General features: G+C 30.8%; 1 protein-coding gene across 1 annotated transcript in view; it reads right to left on the bottom strand.

Annotated features, from left to right (window-relative positions):
- Nucleotides 1-6,515: 6,515 nt before the first annotated feature.
- The window catches only part of LOC149773286 (uncharacterized), a 68,423-nt gene continuing 49,253 nt past the window's right edge, over nucleotides 6,516-25,685 (bottom strand). Inside the window, exons 6-11 of the mRNA XM_089946512.1 lie at nucleotides 24,693-24,974; nucleotides 20,321-20,644; nucleotides 19,051-19,350; nucleotides 18,097-18,213; nucleotides 12,016-12,040; nucleotides 6,516-9,317 (exon numbers count right to left, since the gene is read on the bottom strand). Coding sequence (XP_089802638.1) covers nucleotides 9,182-9,317; nucleotides 12,016-12,040; nucleotides 18,097-18,213; nucleotides 19,051-19,350; nucleotides 20,321-20,644; nucleotides 24,693-24,974 — 1,184 coding nt within the window. The 3' untranslated portion in view covers nucleotides 6,516-9,181. The remainder of the gene's footprint in view (nucleotides 9,318-12,015; nucleotides 12,041-18,096; nucleotides 18,214-19,050; nucleotides 19,351-20,320; nucleotides 20,645-24,692; nucleotides 24,975-25,685) is intronic.

Below are 25,685 nucleotides of genomic sequence, written 5' to 3'. Positions count from 1 at the left end.
CGATCTCCCGAGTCACGAATTATTACTGTCACACTCAAAACCACAAACTCCTGAGCAAGAACCTAGTGCTTCTATAAATATATGTCTAAAGGGGAGTTATTCATTATTTAATAAGTGAGCATCATCAGCATTAGTTGCTGCTTTTTTTTTAAATAGAGGAAAATATTTGGATAAAGATGTTATTGAACAGTTAGAACCTGAAAAATGGATTGCTACAGTAAATGCCGCCCATAAAAATCGAGATTCTTTAGATACTATTAGTCAGGATTTTATTGACTTTAAACAAAACGTAATGAGAGATAGAGAGGCGAGATATAAAAGAACAGCTAAAGAAAATGTAACAGTTGATGAAGCTAAACAGCGATATAATGCCCTTTATGAAATTAACGAACCTACGTCAGGCGCTGCTGGAAGTGGCTTTTACTCAACTACGCCAGGAGGAGTTGGCTCTATTGTCCTGATAGTGTTCTTACCGACGTGTATAGATTAAAAGTTCTGATTGGAGGAAAACGCGCAGAAAATAATTCGCCGGAAATTATTAATGAAATATCTCATATTTGTCGAAGATTATTTACTGGCGGTATTATAGGTATCAATGTTCATCGTTTTCTCATTGATGAAATTGCTGATGATTATCACAGCGACTAAAAACAACTAATTAATAAGTATGTAACTAAAAAAATGATTATACACAATGCACCTGTAATGGTCAGGGTAGTAAACTCACGATTACCAAATTACAAAGCGATTTACAGAGATGGACTCGGTGATGTTGCTATGGGTTTATACAAAACGATGGCTCCAAAAGCAATACCGATTGCAAAACAAATAGGAACGAAGGCTATTGAGGCTGTTTGCGATAAAGGTAAGAATGTTATTGGTAATCTTGCCGGGAAAAGCGTTCTCGACAATTAATGATAGACTGGCTCGATTAGTACAAAGAAAACCACAACCAGTAAAATTGCCTATCACTGAAGTTATGCCTGTCGGTAAAATAATAAATCAACCTGCAAATCAAAAACTATCAGAGTTGGCTGGTGTTTCCATATTAGAACAAGAAAAGGAAAAAATATAACGGTAAGTTGAATAGCAGAAAGTGGTCTTCGTGTTAGACGATAACACTTATAATAAAATGTTTAAACGTGTGTCCAATCCCGTGTTCGATATAGACGCACCAGTTTTCAAAGATGAATTGGTACGCGAGTATCAGTATTATTCTTCTGACGCATGACAACCAGATCCGCGTGGTCGAACTGAATTACAAGTTCAAGATACAAGCAGATATTTTTTACCTGCTGAAGCATTAACTGAAGTAGAACTTTTAAAAGTTGATAATACAGACTATAATGCTAATGATATAATTAGTTTCGTTAATAACGGCATCATGGCATTGTTTGACAGTGCTACATACATGATTGATGGAAGAAATATTGAAAATATTCGAAAAGACGTCGATGTTGCTAGAACAAGAATAGGTCTAGCAAGATATTCAGACGATTATGCAAGATCAGCTGGCCCGTCAATGTTTGCTAAAGAAACTTAGAAAGAAACTGTTGGCACATCTCGACGTCACAGGCCACTACATGCACATCAACATATTCAGAGCTGAATCTTATTTCGGACACCACTGGAATTTAATTAGAACTTTATTCATTAGGACTGGTGATATAACTTTTAGGGCTATTTGGGATTCAATTCGCATTAAAGAAGTTCTTTTGCAATTTTAACTTTGTATTCTAGGGAAACAATTTTTGATCTTTTGGTGGAATTTGCCAGAATTCTTTAAAAGGGTCAAATGTTATGATGTATGTTGAAGTTTTAATTTTTCAAATGCAGTCTTCGAAATTTACAGAAACTTCAAATAAGGATTTCTTTTTGAATTGTATTATTGTGATCCAACAAGAGACTGTGGGAACATCAACATCACAGACACATCAACACTTTCAGCCTTGGACTTAATTTGATTTCCATTAAAGTTTATTAAGAACCTTTATTATTAGGACGTGTGTCTGTAATGATATGATTATTTGTAATTTGATTCGTAATATCGTAAGTTTTTATAAATAAGAAAAAGTTCACTTGGTTTCTAAGGAAATAATTATTTTGTTGACGTTTATAAAGCTTGTTGTTTTTCACTCTTTTCTGTCATTTTTATATTAAGAGCATAACCTCGAAGCAAAAATTTTGAGGCTGGCCCGGGATAGGAATTTCTCTAAAATATTTCAGACAACTTCGGTTTTGTATTTGAAATTTCATTTCACCTAGTTTTGGAATTTCCTAAGTCCTATGTATTATTTCTTATTTTAGAAATCTATGGTGAAGCCAACAAACTTTTAAAATAGTATCTAGAGAACTGTTGTTTTGAGTCCTACCCGGGCGTGGTTAGAAATTTTGAAAATGGAATTATAGCTAAAAAGTGGAATTAGAATCAAGACAGGTGCAGTTTCAGATAGAAATGATGCAGATGCGACGAGAGAGAGAGAGAGAACAGGAGAAAGACAACTGCAGAAAGAAAAATATAGGCTAATGCAAAGCAAATGCATATGCAAAGAGAAAAGGAAGAAATGTAATTCAATTTGGATTAAAATAATAAGAGATAGCAAGTGGAATGCACTCCCCCACTTTTGATGTTATCAGAAATATCAAGTTAGAAGCCTCTTTTCATGAAAAAGAAGTAGATCAATATTAATTCATTTAAATGGAAAGAGAGCACTGGTCTTTATAATTACGAAGTGTACTTACTGGCAAATCTCGTGACATTTACATTTCACTGTCACTACAGCGGAGTGCTGATGATGATGTTATTAAGGAATATATCTTGAATGTTTATCAGTTTGTTCCTGAGGCAAATCTGCCAGGGGTAAGTAGTTGCAGAAAATCAACTAACCAGATCTATGAAGAATTTACTTAGGAATAAGCACGATAATTTGATAGGTGGTGCTCTTCTAAAACGGTTAATAAAGATGATGATAATCTCAGACAACTCATATTAATTGAAGTGTTCAAGAACTGCGTCCTTAGTGACGTTAAGACTTGCTATGATGAGTTTAAGGTCAAAACTCTTGAAAATTTTCGTCATACTGCTAACAAGAATTCCTTCGCTCAAAGTTTCTTTTGTCGGTAAGTCTTTGACTCAGAAGACTTCTGGTAAAAAATTATTTCAGTCTGATACGAGCAATTCTAGATTTCAAACTTTTAGAAATTAAGTTTATGAGATGTTCTTATATGTTCCTACGCGTACCTATTGTAATGAGAAAGGGCACCTTATTTCTGATTGTCGCAAATTAAAAATAAGCAACATGATCAAGACCGATCTATTCCAACTGCTCTTATTTCTATGAGGTCAAGGGTACAGTCATGTATTTGAAAGCAATACATTAGTTGGGTCAAACAGTCCCCAGTCTGATATTAATATGGAGAAGTATGAACCATTCATGTCAAACGCTTCTATATCACATATTGGTGATTGGCCAATTCTATCCTTATTAAGATTTTAAGGGACAAAGGAGCTTCTCAGTCTTTTATTATCAAGTACTTTGCCTTTTTCTGGGAAGTCTTCTTCTATTGAGCGTGTTCTTATGCAGGGGGTAGAGTGTGGCTTTGTTAATGATCGTATCCATTGTGTAAATTTGTCATCAGACTTAGTCTCAGGACCCGTGACAGTCAAAACAATGTCATCTTTACTCATCAAGGGTATTCATTTATTACTAAGCAATGACCTAGCAGGAAATACGTATGTGGTTATTCCATTTGTAACTGACAAGCCTTTTTTGGATCAGAAAGTCAAACCTACTGAGAAACAAATCCCTGATTACTACCCAACTTGTGCAGTTTCTAGAGCTATAGCAAAAACACTCTTGTAAATGATGTTGATCAGGAAATTATTCCATTAGCTGACATATATTGTCAGGCTTTTGATGATGTCACTTTTACTCTTCATTTGGTATTGCTCACAGTGATCTTCTTTTAACTACATATTCTCTTTATTGCCATCACTTGTCATCGAATAGGTAAAAGTTTTAAGTTGCCATTTTGTATTCTAGGGAAATAAATGATTTGTTGAATTTTATAAAGTGTGCTGCTTTTAACTCTTTTCTGTTACATATTTTAAAAGCATAGATTCATAACACAGGACACAGTGAGTAATAAGGCACTGATGTTGATCTGGAATTGAACTCTGTGACCCATTACAGTGCTTTGTTTACAGTCTAGCCTCTCCAAAAATCTCAGATAGACTATTACAAGAACTTCATCTTTGAAAGTATTTTAGATTAATGTGATTTTTCAGGATTTGGACATGGAGGAATATTCATTGCTAAGAAACAAACTTAGAGACCATTGTTGGAAAAATAATTGTGATCTGAGGCTCCCAGTTAAGAAATAACCACAGTGGCCCTAATATAACTAAGTGCTCGAAACATTTTCTTCGGTCCATCATTTTCATTACATGTATAAATTTATTTGCACAACCTTATGGTTTTCAGTTGCTTAGGTGAGTGACATCAAGTTATATGAGTCTCTCTATGTTAACCGTAGTAGCAACATTACAAAATTATAACAGTATGTAGTTAAAGTAGTTTGTTCATTTGTCCATGTACATGCACATAAAAAGGGACAGTATATATTGCTTTAATGTTCTCTGTCCATTGTTTATATCAATTTTGTTTCTAATCAATAACTCGAGTTGTCACATGTTTAAAGTTACCAAACTTTGAATGACTAGTACATAAGGTTAGACTAAAATGATATTGGGAAAAAAGGTAAAAAGTGAAGTACTGAGAGAAGATAACTAATTTTATAGTGGCCCCGGGTGGCTGAGTGGTCTAAAGCGCTTTCTGTTATGGATCACTGCCATCTCACCTTTGTCTGCATGGGTTTGAGTCTCGGATTTGGCCAATATGGGTATGTGAGAAAGCTTGCCAGTAGCTTCTCAAGGTCGATGGTTCTTTCTGAGGATATCCCAGGTTCTCGCTCCACCATTAATAATGGCTGCCATCTATAGTCTATCATGTGCTTAAAAATGGCATTAAACCTTACAACAACAACAACTAATTTTATTTGTTGTTGGGGTAAAAGATAAAAAGTGAAGTACTGACAGAAGATAGCTAATTTTACATACAATAACTTTAGTTCTAGACCATGTACCTTAACCAATGTTGAAAATGAGGAAGAGGCATGTTGATTGTGGGGTTAAAAGGTCAAATATCAAGGTGACTAAAATAATTGTGTTTTTCAGAATAGCTTTGGTTATAAATGTAACATTCTTGACAAAACTTTATAGACGGATGCACAGTAGGTTAATAAAAAATATATAGAGTCTGTAATAAAAAATATATAGAGTCTGGTTGTAAAGGTCAAAGGTCACATGTCTGATAGCATGAGGAGTCTCAGGCCAATATCTCATGTAGTCACAAGGCTGCTGTCCTCAGGCATTGTATCATAGGGTACTTAAACTAGTAATCAGCAGGGGTAGGTGTGTGAAGTCATATGAAGATTACCCCAAAAAGTCTGCCCTGTCGGAATTATAATAACCTTTATACACATTGATAACTGAATACGATTAACCTGGTGTTGACAGTCACTTATATGAAATATCAAAGGTTTCCAGTGAAGACAGGCGATTGTGTAATAGAGTAGTCTGGTAAATCAAATCCTCATATTTGTGATGATACTGATGGATGATTTGTGGTTATGGTGTCACCTGTTCATTAAAATGTGTAATTTTCTCCTTCGAATCTTTCTGGGATGCACCTGTTTGCAGTTTGGACACTTACCCATATTTGGTAACAGCCATATCTAGTGCACAATTCAAACTGGTCACATGACATAGGATATAACTATTCCACATAGATTTACAAGTAATCAAACATAGGATTTAAGTTGTAAATATCATGTATATGTTGCCCAAAAAAATCTTCAACTGATGGTAACTTAACAGCTGCAAGAAATCCCAGTAAGTGTATAAAATGTACACTGACGTGCAGATGAGAGTGTCTGCAAATATCTGCATGTTTTAATGAATAGGTGAGATCAGCCTGTAAAACTTCAGTCAGTATCATTACAGGTGTGGTGCTGATATATCAGCCTATTAACAGAGGTGACCACTATAATCATAGCTATCTTAACACAATACAGTCAGTCTTAAGCATCCACATCTGTGAAGAAAAGTATCCACTGAAAACGTGATTTTGTAACAGAGGTGACAAACATAAACATGGATATCCAACTTTGGAAAGTAAGAGAAGTATCCACTGAGGGCCGATGACTTATTAATTAAGTGTTCTTTAAAGCAGGTTTGACTTCACTATTGAACAGGTTTTCATTTTTTTGTTATTCATGTTGCTTTTTAAAATGTAGCTTAGTTTAAACCAAATCACACAAGAAAAACAACAGAATCAAATTCTAAAATAGATTTCATTTGATGCTGTGCTTAATTTTCTTAACAAATGAGATTTTGTTGGACAGAGCGCTAAATCTTTTTAAGTAAGATCATATTGGACAATTGTACTGCAGCTTTTTAAGTGAGCTTTTATTGGACACTGTACACAAGCTTAAGAAGTGAGCTTTTATTGAATATCATGTCAATTATAAAATAATTGTTTTTCAGAGTTTTCTTTATAATATTATGTATACAATCAAAACAACAAATGATAACAGTTATAGAAAATTATGCATACGGGACATACAACATGGTGACAGCAACTACAATTTAGTAGGTACGTGTGGGTAAGATATGATGTAAACAAATTCAATTCAAGCTAAATATACTGCATTCATAAAACGTAACTGAGTTGAAAAATAAAAACATGAATAAAACAAAATAACAAGATGCAATTACATATCAAACATAACACACACAGGACTCATACATACAGCAATTATAATTTTCAAGAACAATGAAATTAATTTATCACAGAACATAAGCATCACAATGAATCTCTTAGTGTTTGTATGCTAATAGATGCCTTTTTCTTATAAGTTTTAAAGTTGGTACATCTGTATGGGAGGTCATTTCAGACCCGTCTCTTTAAAGAGTACTGGCAATTCTACCAAAATATACATCAAGATTTGAAACTGATCTAGCAGGGTATGAAAGAACAAGACAATTTAATGTGAATTGTCCTTTTAAGTGTCCGGGAGCCAAGCTATGTATGATCTTTCACATTAAATAGTGAAGTGTCTGTGAGACAAGCCATGTATGCCATTCCATTCTTATACTAATACATGTATGTATGATATTTCACATTAAATAGTGAAGTGTCTGTGAGACAAGCCATGTATGCCATTCCATTCTTATACTAATACATGTAGATACATTTTTCTTATAAGTTTTAATGTTAGCAGTGATCTATACATCTGTGTGGGAGGTCATTCCCGACCCTTCACTCATGTCGCTTGAGAGATTATCGTGATTTCTAACAATACATACATCCAGATCTAGTAGGGTGTAAAATAACCAGAACATTTAATATGAATTGGTCTGTTATATGTCTAGGAGCCAAGTCATGCATGACATTCCACATCAGTGAGTAAAGTGTCTAGGAACCAAGTCATGCATGACATTCCACTTCAATGAGTAAAGTGTCTAGGAGCCAAGTCATGCATGACATTCCACATCAATGATTAAAATGTCTAGGAGCCAAGACATGCATGACATTCCACATCAATGAGTGAAGTGTTTTGGACCTAAGTCATGCATGACATTCCACATCAGTGAGTAAAGTGTCTTGGAGCCAAGTCATGCATGACATTCCGCATCAATAAGTAAAGTGTCTGGAAGCCAAGACATGCATGACATGCCACATTAATTAGTAAAGTGTCTGGAAGCCAAGTCATGCATGACATTCCACAATAATTAGCAAAGTGTCTGGAAGCCAAGTCATGCATGACATTCCACATTAATTAGTAAAGTGGCTGGAAGCCAAGACATGCATGACATTCCACATTAATTAGTAAAGTGCCTGGAAGCCAAGACATGGATGACATTCCACATTAATTAATAAAGTGCCTGGAAGCCAAGTAATGCATGACATTCCACATTAATTAGTAAAGTGTCTGGAAGCCAAGTCATGCATGACATTCCACAATAATTAGTAAAGTGTCTGGAAGCCAAGTCATGCACAACATTCCACATTAATTAGTAAAGTGTCTGGAAGCCAAGTCATGCATGACATTCCACAATAAGCAGACTGTTGTAGTTAATTTTGTTCAGAATGGAATATTTAGATTTGATGCTAGAACAACAATGAGAATGAGCATTATGCAACTTTTTCGACATACATTTAACTGATTAACCCCTGGAGGTTTTGTCATTTTCGCCTGAAATTCGAGTAGGAAACACATTTTGAAAGTTATTTCTGAATACATCCTAATACATCGACTTCCAACAGATTTTCTATTAGACTAATGCTTATTTGTGTTAGAAACATCATTTTCCATTGCTTGTTTTGCTGATGCATGTGCGGAGGGGTAAAAGTTGGAGTTCTTTGTTGTTGTTTTTGTTTGCTTAATGAATCCATCATTTTCATATCAGGATGACTCTTTATTAAAATGCTCACCTTATCCTACTTTTTGCAAAATTTCACCTGTCTGTGTGCAGTTCAGACCAGTCTGCCTTAGATCTCAGGCCAAAAAGTCTAAAATCAGGACACAAAGTCCAATTCCAAAAACAGACAGTGTTTTGGTGTATAAATCTTGTCTCAAATAAGTACATTTTTTACTCTGTATTTTGTAATGCAAATAGAAAGTCCAGATTATTTGGTATCATTGTAGAGCTACATCTGTCTACCTTTCTGTAATACCACCCACTTTAGTGTATCATACACGAACTTGATGCTACAGAGCTCAGCAGTAGGCTACTACCTTCTGCAACATAAATGTGGTGCCAGGGTTTAATGAGTTATGGATGAAAGAAGAGGAATATTTAAAAATCCCTTTTAGATTTATTTAATTTGCTAATTACTTTATGTAATGTTTGTTGGAAAGGTAAATTTTAGTCTAAAATAACACCTAAGTAGTCACAGTTCTCAACTTTTGATTTGGTCAACATTGTTCAGGTTAAGAGATGTGTTTGTGCCAGGTGTGTCAGTGTCAGGTGTGTTAATGCCAGGTGGCAGGAAGATTTGCTTATTTCATTGTACCAATGTGTCTTAGTGTCTTATCTCGATCTACCCCTACTTTTCTACAAAGGTGAAATTTTATCATACACACTCCGTTCTGTGTTTCCTTTATTCAGTTCCTCATAAATTGGTTTTACAGTTTGTGGATCCATCTCAGTATTGGAATATGTATGCATTTCTCCATCTGTTTTCCTTGTGCTGAAGAAAAAATAATGCACGCATCAGTAAAATTAGAAATTGAAGATACAAATGCTTGTACATTTCCTATTCATATTTTAATTAGATTACATCGTATTTTTAAATCATTTTTGAAACTGTCAGGGGAAAATAAATAGCTTATAGTAATTCAAAATGCAAGGTTGCAATGCCTTTATAATGAAAAATGTCAATTTATTTCTGAAATAAACAGCAAGTACTGTAACTAATTGACCATGAAACATCTTTCAAACCTTGAACCTTATATAACACTAGCATCATATAAAAAACAACATTGGTTTACAATGCATCATTTCAAGCATTCTATAATTACAAATAATGGTTTCCCATGAAAATATCCTATGTTGTCAATTAGTTTAACATTGGATATTTAATACTTTGTCAATTAGTTTAACATTGGAATTTAATACTTTGTTAATTAGTTTAACATTGGATATTTAATACTTTGTTAATTAGTTTAACATTGGAATTTAATACTTTGTTAATTAGTTTAACATTGGAATTTAATACTTTGTTAATTAGTTTAACATTGGAATTTAATACTTTGTTAATTAGTTTAACATTGGATATTTAATACTTTGTTAATTAGTTTAACATTGGAATTTAATACTTTGTTAATTAGTTTAACATTGGATATTTAATACTTTGTTAATTAGTTTAACATTTAATATTTAATACTTTGTTAATTAGTTTAACATTGGATATTTAATACTTTGTTAATTAGTTTAACATTGGATATTTAATACTTTGTTAATTAGTTTAACATTGGATAATGTTTCAGTCTGACATTATATTTTTAACCCTGGTAGTGCTATAATATTTTGCTTGACCTGAAACCAGTGCTGATTTGTTTCTAACTGCCATATCTGTGCATGCTGAATTGTTCCTGAACAATTTTCAGACTTTTATGGCCCAACAATTATTTATAAAACAGATTTCAATGAAATGGTACAAAGTGATGCATGCAGATTTCTAACACAAAAATATCCGTAAAATTGATGTTTGTTCATGGTTACCATAGCTACCAAATATAGGAAAAAGAGTGAAAAATTAATTTTTTGACAAACAAATAGAATATAGTGTATACTTCAAATATATTTAATCAGAATGTGATCATGAGTTAATTTTTTTCTACATATATATTCTCAGTTCATTACTTTTTTTAGTAGCTTGCTACATTAAAACTTTACATTTCAGTATGTTACAATATTTAGATGATGCAATATTTATGTTCTTATTACTTTAAACAATTTCTCCATATAAAATATACTTATATTTGCTGATATTTCATTGATAAGGAACCAATAATAATCAAACTGAAAATAATAAATAATTTTACATTTAATTTGGTTGCCATAGCAACCAAAAGGTAATGTTAGTGTTTGAAGGGTTTAAAAGACTTTTTAAAATAATATTGTTGGCAAAATCTTTTATCCAACTAAAGACAGCATTCATTTTTCAAAGAAAGCAATGTTATCAAGCTGTTTAAATTATGAAAGTAAAATACTAATTACCATAATGTAGAACAATTAGACTGGTCATATTTTATGGTGACAAGAATTAATTTTAGGCTCTTTTTAGACTCATACTACATAAACTTTAATTTTTGCCAGCATCATTACTAAATCTTATGTACGTCTTAAATTTCCTTTACTATCTATTAACATGCAAACTGAATGCATTACAATAGTATGGGATATATTATGTCTTTGATTTCATTAATATAATTAATGCATTCTTTAATATATGAGAGCATACATAGTTTTAGAATAACTTTCTTTACAACTCAAGTTGTTTTAAAATCTTATTTTAATACCGCTTCCAATGTTTAACTAGTTTCATCTCAACTGTAAATGGCTTACCAAATACATGTATTTAATTTTTTTACATTCTAGTGTCCCATCTTAATGATTTTAATGTTATATCAGGTAGTGCTCATAAACATTTGGACTAAATCACTGCTTTGGGATTATAGAAGACTACATGAAAGATATTCTGGATTATATAATTATGGTGCATCAAGACTATTGGTATATCAGCACATTCAAGATTCTTGGATTTCATTGGAATATTCTATATGACTTGTGATAGCACATTTATGATTATTTGGCACTTGATCCACAGTACTGTAAGTTCCTCTTAATGTTTCATTTTACAACTCAGAGAATGAAATTATTTCTTGATTTTACAAAACTTTTTGGTTGTGCTTCTTTCTGTTACTTAGTTTAAGACTGTATAGTTATAACATTTATCCATTTGACCATAAGTTGTGTTAACCTGTGGAAGGAATCCTGTTTTTACACATAATATACTCATCTAATTAAACTTTCTGTTATCTGATCCAATTGGAATATGGAACCATTTAGCAGGAATCCTGATTGTCAAACATACTATGATCGTAAGAAATGTTGAACTCATATTTTGGCCTGCACTTCATTACTACACATGCTAATCAGTCATCTTGGTCAGTAACCTGATTTCAATACAAAGGTTATGTTAACCTGTCTTCTTGGCTTGCATAAGGAACTGAGACTGTTTATACACACACAACACCCATCCAATCATAAGTACTATTGATATATCCTCTTGGCATGAGAAGGAACCCTGATTGTTATATCAGTCTTGCTAATTTCAAGTGGATATAGATTTCTAGGTAATTAAACTAATGTTATCTACTCACCTTCTAAAGCAAGAGTTTGTAGGTCCTGAAATGAACAATAGTTAAGTGAGGCAATACATTAACATATATATATATATATATATATATATATATATATATATATATATATATATATATATATATATATATATATATATATACATAGTGTGTGTAGTAGTAGTAGTAATAGTAACAATAGTAGACATATATATTGATCATTATATTGGACACAACTATGAGCAAGCACTTTTGTAACAACAATATCAGAGAACATAAATTGAATTCATGCTCAAATGTAAAACAAAAGGATTTTCTTAAATTTGCTTGAATTGAGATTAAAATAAATTGTAAAAAAGTGTCTTTAATTTTTTTATATTCTGACATGAACTTTTTCAATTATGATTACATAGTCACTCTGAGTCAGAGTTAATGTGCCATCTTTAAGTTGTCCCATCATTTATCAGAAATGGAGGATACAATTAATAGGAGGATAAAGGATTCTTAGTGTATTGGCATTTCACTATTCTAGACATCACTTTATTTCTAGTAGGTGTTCTGATATTACTTAGAAAAATACTGCTTATAGAAATGTGCCTCTTCCACAATGCAATAAATACATGTGACATGATACCAGTACAGTCTATTTAGATCATCATGTTAATGACTGATTTTCTTGATGATATTCAAAAATGCAAATATGTGAGTGGATGAGTGGTCCAGCTCTAAACTGTTACTAATGAGAAATCTGGGGGTATTATTCTTTTGAAAGAAAACTTTGTTAAGCTTTAAATTATCACAATAGTCTGAAGACTTGGGGTATGTTCATTTTAAATGTGAGTGTTCCAGACTTGTAACTGTTATGAGTTTTAAAGTTTCAAACATTATTGTATACTAAACCTAATTAGGACCAATTCAAATGGTTGACTGATCCTCATTGTTTTTCTAAATTAATTTTAAATACCGTCTGAAATCTGTTCTAGGCAGCACCTGAAGGACAATGAATCACAATGAAACAATGTTAAGGCAATCTAGATTTAAAAGTATAAAATACCAGACTTTGAAAATGGAAAAATATACAAGTTTATTTCACTTTATATATCTATGCAATGGATGGCTTAAATCTTTCATTCACTGAATTTAAAATCTCATCACAATTAGTGGCTTTGATGTAATTAAATTCTTGGATTTATATAAACATTATAAAAGGTCATTCATAATATTATTTTCTTCTGAAAAAGCCATGTCATCTTATTCCACATAGTAACATTCATTAGCATTCCATACTGTCATTTCATGTTAAGATAATACTTTGGAATAGTGTATTTAATATACTCCTTATACATACCATTGAAGTGCCCATAATATACTATTTATACATACCATATAATTGTCCTTAATATACTCCTTATACATAACATTTAATTGTCTTAATATACTCCTTATCAATACTATTTAATTGTCTTAATATACTCTTTATACATACCATTTAATTGCCCTTAATATACTCCTTATACATACCATTGCAGTGCCCTTAATATACTCCTTATACAAACCATATAATTGTCTTAATATACTCCTTATCAATACTATTTAATTGTCTTAATACACTCCTTATACATACCATTTAATTGTCTTAATATACTCCTTATCAATACTATTTAATTGTCTTAATATACTCTTTATACATACCATTTAATTGCCCTTAATATACTCCTTATACATACCATTGCAGTGCCCTTTATATACTCCTTATACATACCATTAATTGTCCTTAAGATGCTCCTTATACATACCATTTAATTGTCTTAATATACTCCTTATAGATACCATTTAATTGTCTTAATATACTCCTTATAGATACCATTTAATTGTCTTAATATACTCCTTATAGATACCATTTAATTGTCTTAATATATTCCTTATATATACAATTTAATTGTCGTAATATACTCCTTATACATACCATTTAATTGCCCTTAATATACTCCTTATACATGCCATTAATTGTCCTTAAGATGCTCCTTATACATACCATTTAATTGTCTTAATGTACTCCTTATACATACCATTTAATTGCCAATAATATACTCCTTATATATACCATTTAATTGTCTTAATATATTCCTTATATATACAATTTAATTGTCTTAATATACTCCTTATCCATAAATTTAATTGTCTTAATATACTCCTCATGCATACCATTTAATTGTCTTAATATACTCCTTATATATATACAATTTAATTGTCTTAATATACTCCTTATACATACCATTGGAGTGCCCTTTATATACTCCTTATACATACCATATAATTGTCTTAATATACTCCTTATACATACCATTTAATTGTCCTTAATAAACTCCTTATATATACCATTTAATTGTCTTAATGTACTCCTTATATATACCATTAATTGTCCTTAAGATACACCTTATACATACCATTTAATTGCCTTTAATATACTCCTTATATATACCATTTAATTGTCTTAATATATTCCTTATATATACAATTTAATTGTCTTAATATACTCCTTATCCATAAATTTAATTGTCTTAATATACTCCTTATCCATACAATTTAATTGTCTTAATATACTCCTTATCCATACAATTTAATTGTCTTAATATACTCCTTATACATACCATATAATTGTCTTAATATACTCCTTATACATACAATTTAATTGTCTTAATATACTCCTTATACATACCATTTAATTGTCTTAATATGCTCCTTATACATAACATTTAATTGTCTTAATATACTCCTTATACATAACATTTAAGTGTCTTAATATACTCCTTATATATACCATTTAATTGTCTTAATATATTCCTTATATATACAATTTAATTGTCTTAATATACTCCTTATCCATAAATTTAATTGTCTTAATATACTCCTCATGCATACCATTTAATTATCTTAATATACTCCTTATCAATACTATTTAATTGTCTTAATATACTCCTTATACATACCATTTAATTGCCCTTAATATACTCCTTATACATACCATTGCAGTGCCCTTAATATACTCCTTATACATACCATTAATTGTCCTTAAGATGCTCCTTATATTTACCATTTAATTGTCTTAATATACTCCTTATACATACCATTTAATTGTCTTAATATATTCCTTATATATACAGTTTAATTGTCTTAATATACTCCTTATACATACCATTTAATTGCCCTTAATATACTCCTTATACATGCCATTAATTGTCCTTAAGATGCTCCTTATACATACCATTTAATTGTCTTAATGTACTCCTTATACATACCATTTAATTGCCAATAATATACTCCTTATATATACCATTTAATTGTCTTAATATATTCCTTATATATACAATTTAATTGTCTTAATATACTCCTTATCCATAAATTTAATTGTCTTAATATACTCCTCATGCATACCATTTAATTGTCTTAATATACTCCTTATATATATACAATTTAATTGTCTTAATATACTCCTTATACATACCATTGGAGTGCCCTTTATATACTCCTTATACATACCATATAATTGTCTTAATATACTCCTTATACATACCATTTAATTGTCCTTAATAAACTCCTTATATATACCATTTAATTGTCTTAATGTACTCCTTATATATACCATTAATTGTCCTTAAGATACACCTTATACATACCATTTAATTGCCTTTAATATACTCCTTATATATACCATTTAATTGTCTTAATATATTCCTTATATATACAATTTAATTGTCTTAATATACTCCTTATCCATAAATTTAATTGTCTTAATATACTCCTTATCCATACAATTTAATTGTCTTAATATACTCCTTATCCATACAATTTAATTGTCTTAATATACTCCTTATACATACCATATAATTGTCTTAATATACTCCTTATACATACAATTTAATTGTCTTAATATACTCCTTATACATACCATTTAATTGTCTTAATATGCTCCTTATACATAACATTTAATTGTCTTAATATACTCCTTATACATAACATTTAAGTGTCTTAATATACTCCTTATATATACCATTTAATTGTCTTAATATATTCCTTATATATACAATTTAATTGTCTTAATATACTCCTTATCCATAAATTTAATTGTCTTAATATACTCCTCATGCATACCATTTAATTATCTTAATATACTCCTTATCAATACTATTTAATTGTCTTAATATACTCCTTATACATACCATTTAATTGCCCTTAATATACTCCTTATACATACCATTGCAGTGCCCTTAATATACTCCTTATACATACCATTAATTGTCCTTAAGATGCTCCTTATATTTACCATTTAATTGTCTTAATATACTCCTTATACATACCATTTAATTGTCTTAATATATTCCTTATATATACAGTTTAATTGTCTTAATATACTCCTTATACATACCATTTAATTGCCCTTAATATACTCCTTATACATACCATTTAATTGTCCTTAATAAACTCCTTATATATACCATTTAATTGTCTTAATATACTCCTTATACATACCATTTAATTGTCCTTAATAAACTCCTTATATATACCATTTAATTGTCTTAATATATTCCTTATATATACAATTTAATTGTCTTAATATACTCCTTATCCATAAATTTAATTGTCTTAATATACTCCTCATGCATACCATTTAATTGTCTTAATATACTCCTTATATATATACAATTTAACTGTCTTAATATACTCCTTATACATACCATTTAATTGTCTTAATATACTCCTTATACATACCATTTAATTGTCGTAATATACTCCTTATACATACCATTTAATTGTCTTAATATACTCCTTATACATACCATTTAATTGTCTTAATATACTCCTTATACATACCATTTAATTGTCTTAATATACTCCTTATATATATACAATTTAACTGTCTTAATATACTCCTTATACATACCATTTAATTGTCTTAATATACTCCTTATACATACCATTAAATTGTCTTAATATACTCCTTATACATACCATTTAATTGTCCTTAATAAACTCCTTATATATATCATTTAATTGTCTTAATATACTCCTTATACATACCATTTAATTGTCCTTAATAAACTCCTTATATATACCATTTAATTGTCTTAATATATTCCTTATATATACAATTTAATTGTCTTAATATACTCCTTATCCATAAATTTAATTGTCTTAATATACTCCTCATGCATACCATTTAATTGTCTTAATATACTCCTTATATATATACAATTTAACTGCCTTAATATACTCCTTATACATACCATTTAATTGTCTTAATATACTCCTTATACATACCATTTAATTGTCGTAATATACTCCTTATACATACCATTTAATTGTCTTAATATACTCCATATACATACCATTTAATTGTCTTAATATACTCCTTATACATACCATTTAATTGTCTTAATATACTCCTTATACATACCATTTAATTGTCTTAATATACTCCTTATATATATACAATTTAACTGTCTTAATATACTCCTTATACATACCATTTAATTGTCTTAATATACTCCTTATACATACCATTTAATTGTCTTAATATACTCCTTATACATGCCATATAATTGTCTTAATATACTCCTTATACATACCATTTAATTGTCCTTAATAAACTCCTTATATATACCATTTAATTGTCTTAATATACTCCTTATACATACCATTTAATTGTCCTTAATAAACTCCTTATATATACCATTTAATTGTCTTAATGTACTCCTTATATATACCATTTAATTGCCTTTAATATACTCCTTATCCATACAATTTAATTGGCTTAATATACTCCTTATATATACCATTTAATTGTCTTAATATATTCCTTATATATACAATTTAATTGTCTTAATATACTCCTTATCCATAAATTTAATTGTCTTAATATACTCCTCATGCATACCATTTAATTGTCTTAATATACTCCTTATACATACCATTTAATTGTCTTAATATACTCCTTATACATACCATGTAATTGTCTTAATATACTCCTTATACATACCATATAATTGTCTTAATATACTCCTTATACATACCATGTAATTGTCTTAATATACTCCTTATACATACCATTTAATTGTCTTCTAATTGTGAAGGCAATGATAGCTGCAATTAATCCAAGAACAAATCCACCGACACCAATTCCAACAGCTCCACCAACACTTATTCCAACCGATGCACTGACCTCTAATGGAGATGAGCATGAAGATTATATTGAATAGATCTTTGTATCACTGTGGATGCAACAAATTTCAAGTCTAATTTGTTTACTAATTTGTTTTCTATTGATGAATGTAAGATTAAAGTTGTTTTCTTTTCCAATAGATATTTCTTTGTAAATATGCAAAAATTAGTATATGGAACATTGTACTACTGGATATTCAGAAGATAATATAGTATTCAGAGTATGGCCAAAACTCATTTCTTGTGTCAGAGATTATGCCCCAAACTCTTTTCTTATCTGATATATAAATGGCACCATTGTAACTTTCTCTCAGCAAAAACTTTAAGTTTGGGTGATGATCCATTCCTTATATCGACAATAATGAATCAGACTTCATTGGTCAGGGTACCAAGAAGGACTGACAGACATGTCTGATTTGGCAGAGTCAAGATTTTATAGTGATACAAATATTGCAGCTTTACACATACGTAGGTTACCATTCATGCATTTACTAATTAGCATTTGACTGTAGCAAATGCCATAATATTTAGGTGTACAAAATTTAACTGTAGCAAATGCCATAACATTTAGGTGTACAATATTTAATTGTAGCAACTACCATAATATTTAGGTGTAAAATATTTACTTGTAGCAAATGCCATAATATTTAGGTGTACAATATTTAATTGTAGCAAATGCCATAAAACTTAGGTGTACAATATGGATAGTTTAGAATATTCATCAATATTTATGTTCCATTTAATGGGAGATTTTCTTTAACCACATGGGATGATAAATAGGAAAACACACTTAAGAATGAAAATACACTTAAGGAATAAAAATATGCAAAACAGTACAACCTTTCAACATCCTTATGGTAAGTTGTACATCAGAAAAGTCTCCTCTTCCATTTATGTTGTATGCATACAATCTCAAATAATATTCAGATCCTGGGATAAGGTCCTCAATGACTGTAGTAAACCATCCATCCCTGTTTCCAGCACTGACTTCAGACACATTATTCCATGTTATATTATCAAGACTTATCTCAACCACGAAAGTTTGAGTGAATCCCCCATGATATCCAGATTGCCACATCAGTGACAGTTGTTTTTCCTGTATGTTTGTAGCATGGAAATTGATTGGCTTCACTGGTGTAACTGAAATACAATGGCATTATAATACTTGTTAGCAATACTCTGAGATTATTAAAGCTGTCAGAAGAAATATCTTCTGGGGTTTATCAACCATTATTCTTAGTAAGTAATCATCTTCATTTGTTTATTTTGAAACAGTGTATGCATTTTGGGGGTATGATAGGAATCATTTTAATAATGTACAACTTGAAGAGACTTGTCCCAAAATCTGTATCCCAATTTTCATTATAAGCTGTCACCTACAAAATTATATAGATCCCAATGTCTTTTCATTATTTCCATAGTCATGGCATGGGTACAATAGATAATTAAACATTTGTAATACTGTCATGAACCTTTTCAAATGCTAACCTATGTGTGTATAGATAAATAAAAGTATTTGCAGGACAGTATGATGTGACTTATTTAATGAAAACTGGACAGTATCACTTTGCATAATTTGACAGGTGATCTAGTTTTCAAACAAGCTGTATTACTAGTTTATTTGGAATGCCAGTCAGGAAACTTTCAAATCAAAATTGAAAAAATTTGTATTTTGCATTCTTTCAACATAGATACAAGACTTTAAAGAAGAGAAACCTCTATTTTATTTAAAGGCCATACATTATGTAGGATATGAAATCTTTCATCCATAGATGGACAGCATTAAAACAAAAGCTTTGTTTTCATCTTTTATATGCCAAAATTAAGAGAGAGTGAATGCACTGTCAGTTTCCCCCTCCCCATCAGAATTTGATATATTGTCTGTATGCCCTACCCCCGCCCCCAACCTACAAAGCCTGACCCAGGGTACAATATTTCTAATTTATGCCAATGTATATGAATAATTCAATTAATTTTTGATAATATACATGACTTCTTAAACAAATTGTATTTCAGGAAATAAGAAACATCTCACAACAAATTTATAAATTTCTGACCCAGACACAGGGAGTGAATGTACTGATTACAAAGGAAATATCATGTGACTTACTCTGTTCTATGATTTTGATGTCTTTTGAATCTGAACCAATAACATTTTTAACTTCCATGGCATACAGTCCAAAATCATTTTCGCTCATTAAGCTGATGACCAGCATTGCCCTGAAGACAGGTGCCGTTATTTGTGAATATACTGCTAGATCATCAAGGTGAGTTGGCTTGATTATTCCTTGATGTATTAATCTGCTAGAGTTGGAATGTTGTGCTGTGACTGTTAAGTTCTCATCTGTATTAGAATAGAAATTGAACTGGATGATGGCACACTGGCCAACATAACCTTTATAGCTTGGAGAGACATCTAGTATTCTTGGAGCAGCTGTAAAAGAAACATTCATATTTATCTTTGGCAACTAAATACAAATAATTTTTCCATTCAATATTCAGACACATAATCATACACCTCTTTACTGAAAATATAATGTTACAATATCACCTACATCAAAGATTAATGAAGATAATCAACTTCAAAATTATAAGAAAACATTGCTTATTTGTTAAAAGTGTATACTTCTTAATACAAGAAAAGGTTTTGGAGATCAGATAAGAAAACTATCAATGATTCAATATCTATCAAAATGGAGATCAGATAAGAAAACTAACAATGATTCAATATCTATCAAAATGGAGATCAGATAAGAAAACTAACAATGATGCAATATATATATCAGTGTGGAGATCTGTAGTTTAAAGCTTTCAAAAAACACATCATAGAGTGGATTTCTGATTCATCATAACATGAGGAAGGGGGAATAATCCTTTGTGGATTCCAGGTCATGGGAATTGTTCTACATGATACCTGACCTCAAAATTAAGTTTAAACTAGAACGTCTTGTCGGAATGTATTAGCTATCACTGTTGATTGCAAACTCTGATGTTGAATAGCCAATAGTTTCATACATGTCTATTAAGAGACATCAGCAATTAGCCTCATAATGAATCATACACAAAACTTAATTGATTTTGTTAGAACTAAAGGCTGAATGGGGAATAGTAATAATTAAGATAAACTCATTTAAACAAAGAAAGTAATCATAGATTTGTGTAAAGGCTGTGATACACAATGTTACACCACTGATAACTGCAAGTGGAGGATGAGTTGAAAAGCACAAAAGTAGAAAATACGTGATATTTACTACTAAAAGTAAGATCATGCTCTCTTGATGAACTCAGTGTTGTGTCTAACTTTTCGCTTATTTATGTAACCAAAAGTGCTTGTTTCTTAAAACTATATAAGAAGCAGAAACAAATTTTGTTTTACAGACTTTCATCACAAATTTTTCTTTTGGTCCAAGCCAAGAAAGGTGAGTATTCTATTAATATTACATGATTTACTCCAGCACACATGCCACAAAACTAATAACGCCTGCGTAAGTACATTTATGGGTGGTGTGAGGAGGTTGGGTCTACCCTTTACCTTACTCTGTTATAATAGTGAACATAACCCGGAAGGGCCAATTGAATTGCCCTGTAGTGGCCACATGGGTTTCACTGGCCGATCATTTGTCAGGGCTTGTAACTGCGCAAAATTCCTTGGAGTGTAGGCTTTCAGTTTTATGATGTTGCATATATATGTGTGTTGTATATATATATGTATATGTACATATATGTATATATGTATGTATATATGTGTATCGGTGTGTATATATATGTATATAGAGAGATAAGATAAATTTTATGCATCACACTTCATGAACAATAACGAATTTGTTACTGTCCATTATTGTAATCTTCTGGCTCAATAGTCAATCGTTCTTTTGCATTGTGGTTTTTATTTATATTGCGTTGTGGTCTGAGCCCCAAATGTCAAGCACTTGAGCTTCATTATGTATGTAAAGTAAGGCTAAAAACTGTATGAAGTGTGCATAGAGAAACTATGCCATCATAGCAGTAACTATAATATGCAGTTGTATATCTTTTGACTTGAATTATGTTATTTCTATAGAGAATTATAGTGAAGTCACTAAAAGTGGCATGCAGCAACAATCATGGAGTATGTTAATATTTCTTCCCTGGGGCCAAACTCTAAACAAGCTCACCTTGCAGTATCATTCCTGATTCCATTGTTTGTGTCCAGTCTCGCTTTCCCTCGGGCTATGAACAAACACCTAACCATAAGGTGGCAAGAGGTTTTATCTGGTACATGAAGGGCAGCCAAAAATCTTGATTTATACAGTATTACTCTCTTACTGGTGGCTGGCACTCATTCATTTTCTAATTAATCCAAAATAAAAGTGGCATGCTATGTAAAATAGGTTGCTGACTCCTGGTTTACTTCATGAATATAGAACATCTACCATTTGAAAATTGTTACATGTACCTATCCATTGAGACATATCAAACTAAACTAACTGGCCATTTTTATTAAAGTTTACATCTCAACACCATATCTTTTGGTGTATTATCTCTCTTTGTCTCTCTCTCTCTTTATACATGTGTATATATATATATATATATATATATATATATATATATATATATATATATATATATATATATATATATATATATATATATATATATATTTGCTGATAAATTTACAAATTCTGCAAGCTATCAATTTCATTAATCCTTTATTCTTTCAAATGCTTTCACCGCCATCATTCCATTCATAATTATGTTTTTGATGAAGATAGCCTGGTCCTAAATACATTGTCTTTCTTCATGGCAGAAAAGTGTTTCTCCTAGACAACAAAAAGACCATAAACATATACCAAATGTTGTATGTAAGAGTTAATTGGTCTACAAACATGTACCAAATGTTGTATGTAAGAGGTAATCGGTCTACAAACATGTACTAAATGTTGTATGTAAGAGGTAATTGGTCTGCAAACATGTACCAAATGTTGTATGTAAGAGGTAATTGGTCTACAAACATGTACCAAATGCTATATGTAAGAGTTAAATGGTCTGCAAATATGTACCAAATGTTGTATGTAAGAGTTAATTGGTCTACAAACATGTACCAAATGTTGTATGTAAGAGTTAATTGGTCTACAAACATGTACCAAATGTTGTATGTAAGAGTTAATTGGTCTACAAACATGTACCAAATGTTGTATGTAATAAACATGTACCAAATGTTGTATGTAAGAGTTAATTGGTCTACAAACATGTACCAAATGTTGTATGTAATAAACATGTACCAAATGTTATATGTAAGAGTTAACTAGTCTACAAACATGTACCAAATGCTGTATGTAATAAACATGTACCAAATGTTATATGTAAGAGTTAATTGGTCTACAAAGGACCTAATCTAGAAGCAGCATAAAACGAAGAGTATGTTTTGGAGACATGGGCTCAGAGCAGTTTTTATTTTTCTATGTTTTGGTAAAGCATGCAGAACAGGAACATAGCTCATACACATCCATATATACGCTCAACTTGCATATCAACAGTGATGCTTGATTCAAAGAGCAATCATCATCAGCAATTACTCTGGTGAAGTCTCTCTATAAATAAAGTATTATTATTATTATTGAGCACGCGATATAAAACTTATGAATATTATTTGTATGAAGTGTGAGAAATCAACTATGCTAGGTAATATTGTCATGAAAAAGAAAATCGAGAGGATACATTAGGTTATGTTATCATGAAAAAGAAAATTGAGAGGATACATTCGGTAATGTTATAATAAAAAGGAGAATCGAGAGGATACATTGCTTGGTAATATTATCATGAAAAAGAAAATCTAGAGGACACATTGCCTAACAAACCAGCATCATGAGACTAGCTCTGTGTCCATATCACATAACTTTTAGACGTTGTTCTGCATAACATCTTGACAGATGCATGAAAATGACATGTTTGTGTTTTACTTCAGTGTGGAAATAGAAGCTAGTGCACATTGGAAGTCTTATGATATCAATGTTTTGCTGCTTTCACTATGTAAATCTTTATAAAAACATTCAGGTTAAAAACAGGTTCTTAATATGTCAATTTCTATAAAAGAAATATATCTTATAAGGCCATGGCAATTATCAATTTCACATTATATAAATATATTTATATTTATGATACCTACATTGATTAAACTTGCAAGTAACACAAGTTTGCTTATTTTTTACATCATAGTTTAAGGAAAGGTCAATCTTAATTAGCATATAGTATATATTGTAACACACAGGTGTTCTGTGAAACTACTTATATTTGCAAAGGTTGTCAGGAATGTAATTCTGGATATTATCAGATAAACATGCTCAAGGGGCACAATTATAATAGATGTAAATCTAATGTGCAATACTAATCTTCAAAACACACAAATCCCATGTACATCGTGTTATAGTGTGATTTTGCTTTTTTCGTAGAAGCAATTGTATTTTGATTCCAACTGGCAGATTTATCCTAATGAATCACTTTACCTCTTACAAAAAGTATTGGTTTATTCGACATCACTGGCCGATTTGGATCTATGTTATAAGCCTGGCAGTAAATTGTCTTGTCATGGTCCTCATTTGTTGGGATAAAGTTTATACTGGTTCCATTGCCTCTATTCTGAGATCCGATGTACCAGTCAATGTTGGCAGCAGGTCGACTGCTTCCTGTAACACATGATAGGGTTGTTGGTTTCCCGGAAGTAACCATAAGAGTTGCATTGGAAATAGTCTGGCCATTCTGCTGTAAAACTGCCTCTGTTACCCTCACTAAAAAAAAAGAAAATAAAGAATGAGTCAGCAAGATAATTAATACATAGTAAAGAGACACAAGCAAATATCTGATACAGCTTCTTTCACCTATGACAGTTTCTTATGTCCATGGACCTTTTGAAGGTGGCACAATTTTTACAAACCCATTTTCTATGTCATTTGTATCAGGAAAGCAAATTTTTTTCATTATTTCTTTTCCAAAGATTTCTTCTTTTATGCAAATATTTCATCCATCTTCTCTCTTAATTTCTTTGTTTAATACAGACGTTTGATTCACATGTTCCTTTTAAATTGAATGCATATTTATTTATAGACATTATATATATATATTTATTTATATCCTACATGAACTCATTCCCACTCTTCTAATTCATATAAAGTAAATTGTCTCTTTAAAACACATATATATATATATTTGTGGCATATATGGTTTTTATCATGAATCTGAAATTAATTGTCATGATCTCCCACATCACAAATCATAGCCATATTTCAATAAGCTCATGTTCTTGAGTAAATTAGATTCATGTGTCATGATCTGTCAAATGAATGAAAACAATTGTCATGATCTGTCAAATGAATCAAAACAAATGTCATGATCTTCCGCATCAAAAATCATAGCCATATTTCAATAAACTCATCTTCTTGAGTAAATAAGATTTGTGTCATGATCTGTCAAATGAATGAAACCAACTGTCATGATCTGTC

Source organism: Sinohyriopsis cumingii, unplaced genomic scaffold, assembly GCF_028554795.1.
Source record: "Sinohyriopsis cumingii isolate HCF-2022 unplaced genomic scaffold, ASM2855479v2 utg000695l, whole genome shotgun sequence".
Lineage (NCBI taxonomy): Eukaryota > Metazoa > Mollusca > Bivalvia > Unionida > Unionidae > Sinohyriopsis > Sinohyriopsis cumingii.
Note: the sequence above shows the minus strand (reverse complement) of the source record. Positions and strands in the feature narration are given on the sequence as shown.